This window comes from Dunckerocampus dactyliophorus, chromosome 8 (genome assembly GCF_027744805.1).
Source record: "Dunckerocampus dactyliophorus isolate RoL2022-P2 chromosome 8, RoL_Ddac_1.1, whole genome shotgun sequence".
Taxonomy (NCBI): domain Eukaryota; kingdom Metazoa; phylum Chordata; class Actinopteri; order Syngnathiformes; family Syngnathidae; genus Dunckerocampus; species Dunckerocampus dactyliophorus.
Genome location: NC_072826.1, coordinates 13,481,104 through 13,493,418, shown reverse-complemented (window position 1 = coordinate 13,493,418; position 12,315 = coordinate 13,481,104). Strand labels below are relative to the sequence as shown.

Below are 12,315 nucleotides of genomic sequence, written 5' to 3'. Positions count from 1 at the left end.
GAAACCGTAGTGCTAAGAGAAAACCCACGCACACACGGGGAGAACATGCAAACTCCACATAGAGATGCCCAAGCATAGAATCGAACCCAGGTCTTCTCGATCTCCTGACTGTGGCCAACATGCTAACCACTCCGGCACCATACTTTTGAAGTTGAATTCAATAATAATGAAGATGTGAGGTTGATGATATCACATGGTATGAAACTTGTTTGCCATAGAAGATTGATCAATATTAATGTAAATTCAGGTAATATTTAATGTTGGACATTCTTCTTCCCTTTGTGCACTGCACTTCCTTTTAACATTAACAACACTTCCTCCTGTGTGTGCTGCATGTCTGCAGGCAAGGATGAAGCGCGTGGCCAGCTGGACAGCGCACTGCAGGACGTCAACGTGCGATACGCTGTTCTGGAGGAGACCGAGAAGAGGGCGGTGTGCAGAGCTCTTGTAGAGGAAAGAGCTCGCTACTGCAGCTTTGTTAGCATACTGAAACCTGTGCTGGTGAGTGATAGCATGTGTTTTATTAACCATAGAAGTTGTACACATGTTGGTCACCTTGTCCCTACCTGTCTCCTATTTAGGACCATGAGGTAAACATGCTGGGTGAGGTGACCCACCTGCAGACCCTCTTGGAAGATCTCACCAACTTGACAGCTGAGCCCAATAAACTCCCACCAGCCAGTGAGCAGGTAACCTACTCTTCTTTTACCTCATCTTTTCATAAAATAACTTATATGCCCCTTGAGGTGGATATGTTTCACTGTGTGAATGCATGTGTGTGTTTTGTCAGGTGATTTTGGATCTGAAAGGTTCCGACTTCAGCTATACCTACCAGACGCCTCCAGCCTCTCCTGGTAGCACACTGTCCAGGAAGAGCAGCATCAGCAGGTAACAAGTCAGGAGAGCTTTGATTTGTTCAATTCCACGCACATGCACACATTTAATGTAACTCTTTGTGTTGTTGTACTTTATTAGCTACCAGTCCGGATCAGTGAGGCACGTTCCTTCTTTGGACTCCATCACCTTTGCTATGGATGGAGTGCACATGCAGGTAACACTGCAACTCTGCCTGTACACTTTAAACATGTGTTTCACAATGTCCCAAATTGTTTGGATCACACTACGGTTTAATGATGAATATGAAAAATAAGATGGTATCGTCCATTTGTATGGAGGAGGTGAAGTCCCCACTTTATCCATTTTCTGAATTCTTGTTTGAGTGTTGGCCCACACTTTCCCTTAAAGTTTAAGACTGATTATGAGTTGTTCCTTGGCAAAACTGTTGCAAGTGTTCACTCTATTGTACCCTATTTCAGTAGCACACACTGCTATGTTTGACTTGAGTGCTTCCAAGCCCCTCCAAAATTAAAGGCTGTCACGCAGAAAAGGACCACTTTGACTTTCTCCTGTGTATAGCACGGCTCCTCTCCCTTTCTGATGATGGGCTGCGATGAAAGCGGGCGGTCCCTCAGTGAAGGGAACTCCCCCTCTCGCTTCGGCCGCCAGGGCAGCCGCAGTCGCTGCGGTTACGCCTCTGGGCCCGGCCGCCGCCCGGCACTCGGCCACCGTGTGAGCCGCAGGGATATGAACACCGTGAGGCAAACTCATTTCCTCTCTTTTGTTGTGTTTGTGCATCGGTGTTAGATGGACGCCTCATCGCATCTCGTCAGTGTTTTACTGTTGAGTTTCTTGTGATGTCCATCAGTTTACTCCTGAACTCTAGTAGTATCTACTTTTAAGTTCCATTGAAACCCCATTTATCCACTTTGGCTTTCATTCCCTCCATCCAGTTGTTGTATTTAGTGTCCTCATAAGTTTACTTGCTCTTTTGTGTTAACATTTTAGCCTTTTTTTTTTTTTTTTTGCTGATGCTTCTGAGCCATGCTGTCTGTCTGCTGTGTTGTTGTGAGTCAGTATTTGTGTGACTGTCAAAGTGACACCTGATGTGGTGATCTTTTTTTTTTTTTTTTTTTAGTGTCGAAGCTGTGAACAATGATTCTATTATGCTCTATTATTTGTGCCGGTATCAAAGTAGGAATACCAGGCAAGGAAATGTGTACTTCCTTGTATAGTGGCTGAAACTTGAAGAAAAGTAATACAAGATAATAACAAAACCTTGAGAAAATTTCAAAATATATGCATTTCATTGGACAGCAATATTATAATAACATATTATACTTGATTGTCAGACGTTGAAAAAATATCCACGCTAATACTTTCTGTCCAACTCTTAGCTAAAGTTCAGCTGTACAGATGACATGTCTTCTCAGGTGGTGGTGTGGTCATGATGGCTACACATGGTGGTTTAAGATGTCACACTCTATTTGGAGCGTTTATTTCAGTAAATGATCATAGTGATAAATTGAAGAGGAATAATATTCAATAGTATTTTTCATTATGTGTCTGTTAATGACCCTTTTCCTTTAATGGTATCCGAAATAGTCAAAGGTTTGTATGTCCTTGCAAAGTACTCAGCTCATCACAAAACTCATCAAATACAGCAAGTTTATTTTCACAGCAGTTTTACTAAGATGTGCATCAGGATAACTTGAGTGTTCACCGCTCAGGATGTCATTTGAAAGAGAATGATTTTATAGCATTCAAACCTATGTCATGTGTGCTCTGCTGTGGCAGGATGCAGTCAGCTCTACCAATCAGCTTGCTTTCATGGGAGCAGCAGGTGAGAATGGTCTCCTCGTCCCTCCGCAAAGTGCTTACACTCAGCATGGGGAGAGGGTTCGAGCCATGTCTGCATCAGGCAAGGTAATGCACACAGCAAAAAACACATTTAAAGTCACTTGGACATCAAAGTCAAAGTTTTATCCCAACCCCATCTCTCAATTAGTCTTGCTCTGCTCGGGATCAGCTGGCCTTGACACTGGGCGTGTTAAATACGGATGCGCCACGGAGCAGCCGGGACTCACTGCACTGTTCCAGCGGTTACAGCACGCAGACTACCACACCGTCCTGCTCTGAAGACACCATCCACACACATGGTGAGCACACATGACATCGCACTTATTACTTTCTTACCTGTTGATTGTGGATGATTTCATTTAATCATAATCCTTCAATACTTGGCAGCAACCAGCAGAGGGGGCAGTAATTTAAGATGCAGCAGTCGTTTACTGCTTAAATTGGCTGCCATGCAAATACAATTAGGCAAAAAAAAAAAAATCGGATTATATCAGCCTGTATCTCAACTCTCCGATATTGGCATTCTCCGATACTAGCAGTCCATTCTCGATGCCGCCCCAGCATGTCTGCCGTGTGGCGGGAAAAGACTTTGTGTATGAGTGCAAAACCTGTCATGCAGAAGTTTCCCATGGTGGCACAGAACTGGGGAAATTTAATACGACTCACCTCATCATGTCTATAAAGCAGCATCACATGAGAAACACACACGGTACGACAAAAAGTCATTGGCTATAACAGAAAAGAGAGAGCCCCTGTCGGTGCTGAGTAATGTCAGGTTTAAATGCTTCATTAAACACTGCAAACCTCGCTATATTATGCCTAACTGCCACTACCACATGCATAAAGAAGTAAATGTTTAAGTAATATCACTTGAGTAGTATCACCCATTTCTAGCATTCAAATAAAAGATATGCATTATTTGTGTTAATATCAGATCAATATCAGTATTGCACGATATTCAAGGCTGCAATATCGGTATTGTGTTGGAAGTTAAAAAAAAGGTTGTATTGGGACACCCCTAAATGAAAGACTACAAGAATGAAATGACACAGGAATAAAGTAACAAAATATAATCAATAAAAATAAATAAATAAAAGTAATCAAGTCAAAAGACTAGCTACCTTTCTGTTTCAATAAAAAGACACTACACTGCTAAGTTATTGTTATTTCATACTATCAGATTTTTTTTTACATGCGCAAAGATGTCATAGTGACCTGGCAGTTTCATGTAGTGTTTTAAGAGTTTTGTGATTTTTGACCAGTCGTGAACGTGACAGGATTAGTCCTGACTGTGTGTGTGGTTGCGGGATGGGAGATGCTCCCAGCAGAAAGGACAGTTTAAATTGCTGATGTTGTTTTGATGTGGTTCGGCCGACAGTAGCCTGTTTTGTTTTTGCAAGCGGACCAGTATTTAAACAATTAGTGGTAGCCCTGAACTTTTGGAGATGTCATGAGATTAGAATTTAGCTAAGAATGAGCTGCATTGCTGTATAAGCCACAGCAGGGTTCAAAGTTGAAGAAAAAAGCAGAGGCTTGTACATCGGAATTTACGGTATAACACGGAGTGATATAAAGTGAATAGAGTGAGGTTGCCCGGGTTGATGAAGTTAGTGCAACCGGTACATTTGTACTTTAGCAATTTTTTGAAAGTGAAAACATTTAGCTTTCAGGTTCTCCATTCCACATTTTGTTTAATAAGGTTTTTAATGTTTTATTCAACCCATTTTTGCAAGGTAGATTCTTCTTGGGATTAAAGCTTCACTCTGGAAACATACATCTTTTCTTCAGTGTTTCCAGCTTGTTATGCTCTGAGCTGTCAAATCTGAGACACATGGCAGGAGCACTTGGTTTATTCACCCTTGTGAAAAAGGCACTGATGAAGCTTCAGTATTCCGTTGACCTGTCCCATCATCTGTCCGTTTTCTTCCAGTTTTGTTGTGCATTGGTTGTTTTCTCTTAGCAGTTTTCTCTGCTAAACCTCCTTCCTTCTCTTTCCAGCTCTAAAGAGAGACCCTAACCTCCATGGTAGGTCTCTTGACTGTCTCTCCTCCTTTCTGCATGCCTTCTCTTCCTGCGGGGGGTGCTTCTCACCCCCACTTGCATCCTTTTCTGCTCGCCCTCCTTGAATACAGTGGAACCTCTCAGGTTGAACACAATACCTTTCAGTATGCTTGTCTGCTGCTGATTCCCTTCAGAGATATCTTAAATCCTTGTATTGTTTTGAGTCACATTTTCGCGTTCTTAACAGTCATTCAAGTGAAAAATAAAGTTAAGGACTGTTAAAAGGTGAAAACAATAACGTGTGGATGCGTATGTTGAAGATGGAGTTTTACTGCTTTGATATGAGTCTGCTTTCTTCATGTAACTTCCTTTTCTATCTTCTTTTCTGCTCATCTTCTCTTCACGCCCTTGTTGATGCTGATGCTTTTGGAAGAAGTGTTGCAAAATGCATGTGAGGTTTGAAATGATTTTTTTTTTCCCCCTAAATTTTTGGTTGACATCCAAATTGACAACCCCTGTGGTGTTCCACTGTATTGTGAGGCTTGGCTTTGCACAAATCCTAGAATAGTGATTTTCACTATAATATTTAGAGAGATGGTGTTAATTGCTGGTGTCAGTAAGTAGAAAACAAACACTGCATCCTTTGTTTACAAAGTTCCACATGATTGTGTGGCTCCTATGAAATTGCCTTCTGACTTGAAAAGACTTGTAAGAAGAGCATTTGTTCTGTTCGAGAAATGGGGTCACAATGTTTCCCAAGATGAATCATTTCTGTCATTTTTCAGCAAGTGAGTCACTTGGCACTCACGTGTCCTTTTCTTTCTTTCTATAGTCGACTACGAGTCCATTTCCCTCCACGGGGACACTGACTCCATCTCCCTGAATCACCTGTCACACAGCAACAGCCAGTCGGACTTTGACAAGTCCTCGACCATACCGAGGAACTCCGATCTCAGTTTCCAATATAGGAAGTTTGCTCAGTCCAAGCGCCCCGCCTCCACTGTTAGCCTACTGGCCGAGAATGAACTGATGGGCGCATCTGTCCACCAGCTGCCGTCCCACACAGCAACGATCAGACGCAAGCCGTCGACCAAGCCGGCGTACCGCAGAGGCACCATCAGCGGAGGGGTTCCCATCCCCATCTCCACACCACAGGTTCCCCTCAAAGCAGTGGCTGGAAATGGCGGCAGCGAGGAGAACATCTTCATTGTGCCCTCTGCAGGAGGAGTGGGAGGTTTGGGTCACAATAAACTCTGCACTTCCACACAGAGCCTCAGCGCCCTGCCACCCTCCTCTTCCCCATACTACCAGCTGGTCCCAGGTCAGATGCCTATCCCTGTGCCTGTACCCACCGTGCCATCCATGCCACCAGAGGTCGGCTTTGCCAAGCAGCAGCAACAGAGACAGTACCAGCAACATCTTCACATCCAGCAACTAAACCAACAGCAGCAGCAGCAGCAGCGTAGGCAGCAGCAGGTCCACATTGAGCAATTTCATCATGAACAGCAGCTCCAGAACCAGCTTCAGATCCAGAACCAGCAGCGCAAACAGATGCTCTTCCAGCAGCAGCATGAAGCCCAGCTTCAGGCCCCCGTTATCCAGCGAGAGGACTCCAGCCTCGACTACAGTGCTCAGAACCAGGTTGCTCTGCCCTCCACCCCGGACCAGGACCTGGAGCTCCTGACACATGAAAGGGGTGAAAGAGACATGCTGAACCTGATCAGGGGTGTAAAGCTTAAAAGGACCCTCACCAACGATCGCTCGGCCCCGCTGCTGCCCCCGCCTGCCAATCACAACTGAGGCTGGATGATAGAGACGCTGGCTGTCGTCTTGTGTGTTTGACTTGTTTGACCTTCAACACTATCTTCGGACTACTTGCTGGAACTCTTTTATTTGCTTAAGTCAGATCGTGCAGTGCGCATTTCGTTCCTTCAGTATAATCTCTAGTTGCCTTCATTTGCCTATTTTGTGCTTATTGCTTCATGTTTGCTTTTTAATTGTGGACACAGTTTGACTCATGAAACACTTTTGCGAGGAGTCACTTCCTGTGGCGATGATATCCGAAAGGAAGCTGTAGATGGGTCAGATCCTCTGCTGCCCTGGGTGTGTTTGATATGCTATTTCCCAGAGTCCCGGATAGGTGGGGTTAATTGTAAAGGAAGTCTTTTGGTTTGGTTGCATCTCAAACTGATGCTGTCATGTGACTGTGGAATAAAAATGTTGACTGAACCTGAGGGATGTGACTGAGGCTAATGTGGAGGCCGATAGGGAGCGAGGTGATGCTGTCCAGTCCTCATAGGACAGGCGCTTCCTCTGAAATGTTGAGTTAATCGTTTTTGGACGGAACAGGATACTTACTGTAAGCAATGAGCGATGTAGAATGAAAAACTATTGATGCAAGCATGTTGGCATTAGAGAAGCAGTTTTTTTTTATTTTTATTTGATTTGCTTATGTCATAGCGGGCTATGAGAAGCACAACCAAAGTGAGTCAGGTCCCTGGTGGTGAATTCCACAAGCACCAAATGTGTAAAGATTCATTTGCTGTGACGTCGACAGGACTGGTGTACTCACTTTTACCACAAGAGGGCGCACGTGGCTCAGCCGCTGATAATGTAGTTGAGTCCTTTTGGCCGAAATACATGACAGGGCAAGGAGAGAGTGTTGCATACTTGGACAGTATGAGAAACTACATTTGGCACTCCTTTGTGCAAGTGACAAGGAGACGGAGCTGTTTGAAAACTCTAAAATGCTAAACTAAATGTCTTTCTGCTGCAGTCCATAAGAGGTTTAGCTGCTTTTTGTTTGACAGTTTTAATTTCAGCAGTGTGTGGGTTTGATTGTCAGTCCAGTGGGCGAGACACTAGTTTGGATTTAGTCTAATGTTATTTTTGCCACAAGAAGTTTCTAGATTGAGATGCTGACATACTGTGAGCATCCTTGGTTACGGCGCTGTTGCATGCTGGGAAATAACTTTGCTGGCTTTCTTCTCTGGACTGCTGAATGATTGTTGTTAATATTTCTATGATCAGATTGTACATAATCCTGATTGAGAAGTCCTATCGAATTTCTGTACACACATTGTGTTTTTGTGCATGTGACCCATCAGATGACGCCCTGCAACCGCCACACGTTTTAATTTTTATAAGAGCTTTAAACATGTTGGAAGCTGTCTGCGACCTATAGAGGACACAAACCAACAGAATGTACTTTTATTTCTTCTTAAGTCTTCTTGATGCGGTCATGCGCCTTGTGGGACCAGATAATTATATTGACAGTGCTCATCAAACTACTGGTGTTGTCTTTTCTTTGCCATTTGTTTTGAGCCTTTGAGCCTAAGTATCTCCACATATCGGTGTTTTTTCGTAAAGATGATTCAAGTTTACAAAGTGAATCAAGATCTCATCTACCGCATTGAATGAGATCCAAAAATGCCTTTACAGAGATCAAAAATGCGCACAGAGAGGTATACATGTATAGTGTTTATTAATGTGCTCCTAGTTTGCAGGACATTGTATGTTTAATTTCATCCTTTGTGGAGCTAAAGACAAAGTTACATGTATAATAATCACATTTATTATAAGATCCATACAAGAACAATCAAGTTCATAGCATTATCTGTAGTCAGTTTTTTATGTAGCTCTTGCATTCAATGTCATTAGATGGTGCATTATCCGGCTATTTAGCGCAATGTTGTGTTTATAGAAAGATGGAAGGGGCAATGAGTAACAGCAGCAACAGGTGGAGCAGTAGAGGAGTGACTCATCTCTCCTTTTGTTGACAATCCGACCTCGCAGACTCACATCTGCTTCATTGTGCCATCAACACACACACACACGCACACACTTACCGAACAACTTGCTCATCATTACCCAACATTATAGCCTGTAATGTTTCTTAAAATAGCATCGTAATGAATGCCACTGAGCAGCCCCTCTAGAACCCAGGCCCCTGTCCAAAGATGTCCCTGAAGATGAGCATCCGTCCTTGAAATCACATGTTGGAATGTTGCGGTCACTTTGTTTACAGAGAACGATAACACACACGCACAGAGGTCGGTCCAGCATGAGTCAGGCCGGCCCAGATTCCACTTACTGCCTTGTGACTCGCGTCGACGTCACAGTGACTAGGCACTATTGGTGGGTCAGGTGTGTTGCAGCAGGATTGCACCAGCTGCACTTCCCTGGCTTCACCTGCAGAGGGCGTAGCAGGCCACAACGAACCCCCCATCCTACTCAATCAGCGTTTAACGACACGTGGCAGAGGGTCTGCGTGGGGACTTGGGAGTTTTTTTTTGTTGACACTGTGCTTAAAAAGTGTATATCTTTATCTGCTGTCTTGCTGTTGTGTCGTCTGTAAAAAGAAATAATCTGTTCTAGAGTCAAATTGTGGCCATTCCAAAACCTTTATTAACTGTACAGGCACAAGTCACAATGAAACATACAAGTTACATCGTAGCTGTCAGACAAGACAACAATTCAACACACACAATGACCAATTGTTGAAAGTGTACCTCACGCATGTTATTTTTCAACATTATGTGTCACACAGTGTGACGCACTGTGAATTTCTCATGGAGATCAATAGACTTATCTATCTATCTATCACAAGTCTAAATAGAAGTTACCACTTGGCCAGTTAACCACTAATAATAGTCATAAATGTCATTAAAAACAATAAACGTCTATATTTGACGACCCATGTCAAAGAGGTGCCTCACGAAACTAATTTGTCAACATTCAAGTATACAAAGAAGTAAGGCAGTCTTAATAATCACTTGAAAAGAGCCTTTATTTAACTTTGCTAACAAGTGATCGCAAAAAACAAGCAGTTCGTGCTGTTGGAGCACTTTGATTTGTTTTGTGCGATTTTAAAGGCGTATTTTCCTCCCCCACAGTCATTCACTCCTATCTCCAGCACATGAGGCGTCTATCTTTATATACACACTTACATATATTTTATTATGGCGTTTCCGTTCCTCCGGTGTTTACCACCATAAAACACTCCAGCCAGCCCCGAGAGAGTGCCGTAGTGCCGCCTGATCACACGGCGGTGGTAACGAACTCAAGGTTAGATGATAATGTTGCACATCCAGTCCCTGCTGGCCCTGCCCACCCATTATCAAAAACCAAACAGCGGCACAACAAAAGGAAGCAGAAAGGCCAGCGTGTGCAAGACTTGTTTGCGGAGATAACGGCATAACGCTCGGAAACTCACACTGGCATTTTACTGCATTTTACAGTGTGGAACTTTTCAGGCACTTTAAATTCTGACTTTACAAAGATATGAATTGATTGACACTGTAGGTGTCATTTAATAATATGTTTATTGTAGTGCACTAAATAAGGTAACCAAAAATATTAAGAATGCCTCTCGGCATGATGTCGTGCCGTAGTGCACCAATGTCAACTGCTACCATCCTACTGGCTACATTTTTAAACAAAGGCTGTATTTTTGATCCACTTCTTGTATTGGATCTCATTAGGTTGCGCAAGGGTACCTAATGTTGTGGCTAGTAAGCCCTCCTGCCCTCTTTCATTTATAATACAAGTAAATGATGTAAACGCATGATCAAACACATTCACACACTGGAGAGGCACACACTTCCCGCCAAACCTGGCCTCTGGGTCAGACATTCCCCGGGAGAACATGCCGCATCTTTCAGTGGGCCCTCGCCATGGCAACCGTCCGTCTCATGTTGCCAGCTCGTCACCTCACGACAGTGACACGCGCGCACACACACACACACACACACACACACACGCATACACACATGTTGTGTTTGGTGTCTCACTTGTTGTCGTCCACGTTTCCACACTCTTAAAGCAAGTATTACTCCGTGTGAAGCTGCGCGAGAGCTCATCAGGAAAATGTTAATGTTGAAGAACAAACAATGGGGTCAGCTTTGCCCTGCAGTACAGCTGTGTGCCTCAAGTGGCAGTAGTGAGTCACTGCACGGAAAGTTGTGGACTAACCGAAGCAAACTGAGTTTGAGATGATGTAAGAGCGCTGTCATCACGCAATGAATACCGGCCACTCGATCGGTTCTGCGCCTGTGCAGAACGCGTCTACATCCGTCTGCATCCTATTTTTCAGCAGTCACATGTTAGGCACGAGCTGAATCCTCTAGATTAATCCATCATTGCATTCTGCTTATGGTTGTTTACATTCAATTATAACTGCATTTTATGTGTTTTATGTCAGCTGGGATAGGCTCCAGCATGCCCCCGCGAAACCTAATGAGGAGAAGCGGTATAGAAAATGGGTGGCTGGATTATTCTATTTATTTATGTTTTAGCCGTGTCCGCATATGACGTTTACGTCTGCGCTTACGTGCATTGCCTACCTTTTTACGTAGCTCAGTCTTGGTGGATATCATGGACGATAGAGACATCCGCATGCTAACAAACTCTTTTAATAAGAGTCGCTAATAAAATAACCCCCCAATACATATATGAAGTATGGTTATTGACCATTTGTGTTCATACATTTAAAAAATAATTACCACAGCACGTGACGTCGCAGAAGCGCCGTCGTAAAAGAGGAAGTGGAGTAGATTGCATTTCTGGTGCATATTGCGTAATGACAAGCTCTACCCTTACTTACAGCAGTTCATGCTAACAGGTTAGCATTCCCTTCTTTAGCAAACCTAGAGCAGACGCCTCATCTGTACAGGGTGTACGCTGCCCCCTGCTGACTTGGAGAGTGTAATACAATGACATACGAATTTTGTCTTTACGGCACCCGCATTACAATGTTTCTAACTTGAGTTTTCGGAGTACCGTGCACAGGACCCTTAAGAGTCAAACAGAATCCATTCTAAGGGGCTTTTCCGCTTTTGATTTGTTGGGAATTTGCAATATATTCCTCATAATGGAAATATACTGTAGTTGTTCATCTCTATGGGTAATGTTCATGGTAGTTAGAGGGCTTGATAAATATGTTTATTATTATTATTATTAGTGTAAAGCAATAAAAAGCATAATAAAAAGCGTGTCGTTGCCATATTTTTTACATTTTAAGCCACATGTTTGGGCAGATATGCTTTTGTTACTGTTTCACGTTGGTATTATTATTTTAAAGCTACATTGTTTAATGACGATGTACTGTACGTGGTGAAATACTACAGTACTATTGTGTTTCATTGCAGATTGGGGGTCTGTTTTGACCAAACACGGTTCCTTCCTTGCCTGCTAAAGCATCAAAGGGTTTAAGCTTGCAAGACTTAGAAAACAACATTCATATTGTGAAAACTGCCAGTGATGATTTTTGAAGGATTTTTCCATCCAAAAGTCACATTTTCGGCTGATGTTGCTAAAAACATTCACGGTTTAAGAATGTAAGAGTAGAATAAATTCATTTCCACTTTTCTCCCCTCTTGTCTCTCCAGAGTGGCTTTTACTGTAAGTGGTGGTGGGAGGGGTCCAAACGGCTGAACTTTTGTTCCCACGTGTTTCCTCGCTGACGGCAGTCACGAGGAGAGGCAAAGCCCGCCAAAAGATACCCCGGCCAATCAGGAACCGGTGGCGGGGCGGGGCCTTGCAAACGGCAGCTGGGCGTGCGTGTGTGTGGTCGCTGTAAGAAGTGACTCAGTGCCATTGAATGTGCCTGACTTTGTT

General features: G+C 43.5%; 1 protein-coding gene across 6 annotated transcripts in view; it reads left to right on the top strand.

Annotated features, from left to right (window-relative positions):
* mtss1 (MTSS I-BAR domain containing 1) overlaps nt 1-11,865 on the top strand; it is a 40,715-nt gene extending 28,850 nt beyond the window's left edge. Inside the window, exons 5-14 of one of the 6 annotated variants that reach the window (XM_054784349.1) lie at nt 344-501; nt 582-689; nt 791-888; nt 976-1,051; nt 1,417-1,593; nt 2,635-2,763; nt 2,846-2,996; nt 4,696-4,722; nt 5,135-5,149; nt 5,531-11,865. In XM_054784349.1, the coding sequence (XP_054640324.1) occupies nt 344-501; nt 582-689; nt 791-888; nt 976-1,051; nt 1,417-1,593; nt 2,635-2,763; nt 2,846-2,996; nt 4,696-4,722; nt 5,135-5,149; nt 5,531-6,498 (1,907 nt within the window). In that variant the 3' untranslated portion in view covers nt 6,499-11,865. The remainder of the gene's footprint in view (nt 1-343; nt 502-581; nt 690-790; nt 889-975; nt 1,052-1,416; nt 1,594-2,634; nt 2,764-2,845; nt 2,997-4,695; nt 4,723-5,134; nt 5,150-5,530) is intronic. The other 5 variants (XM_054784351.1, XM_054784345.1, XM_054784347.1 and 2 more) reach the window with 5 other exon arrangements.
* The last annotated feature ends 450 nt before the right edge of the window (nt 11,866-12,315 follow it).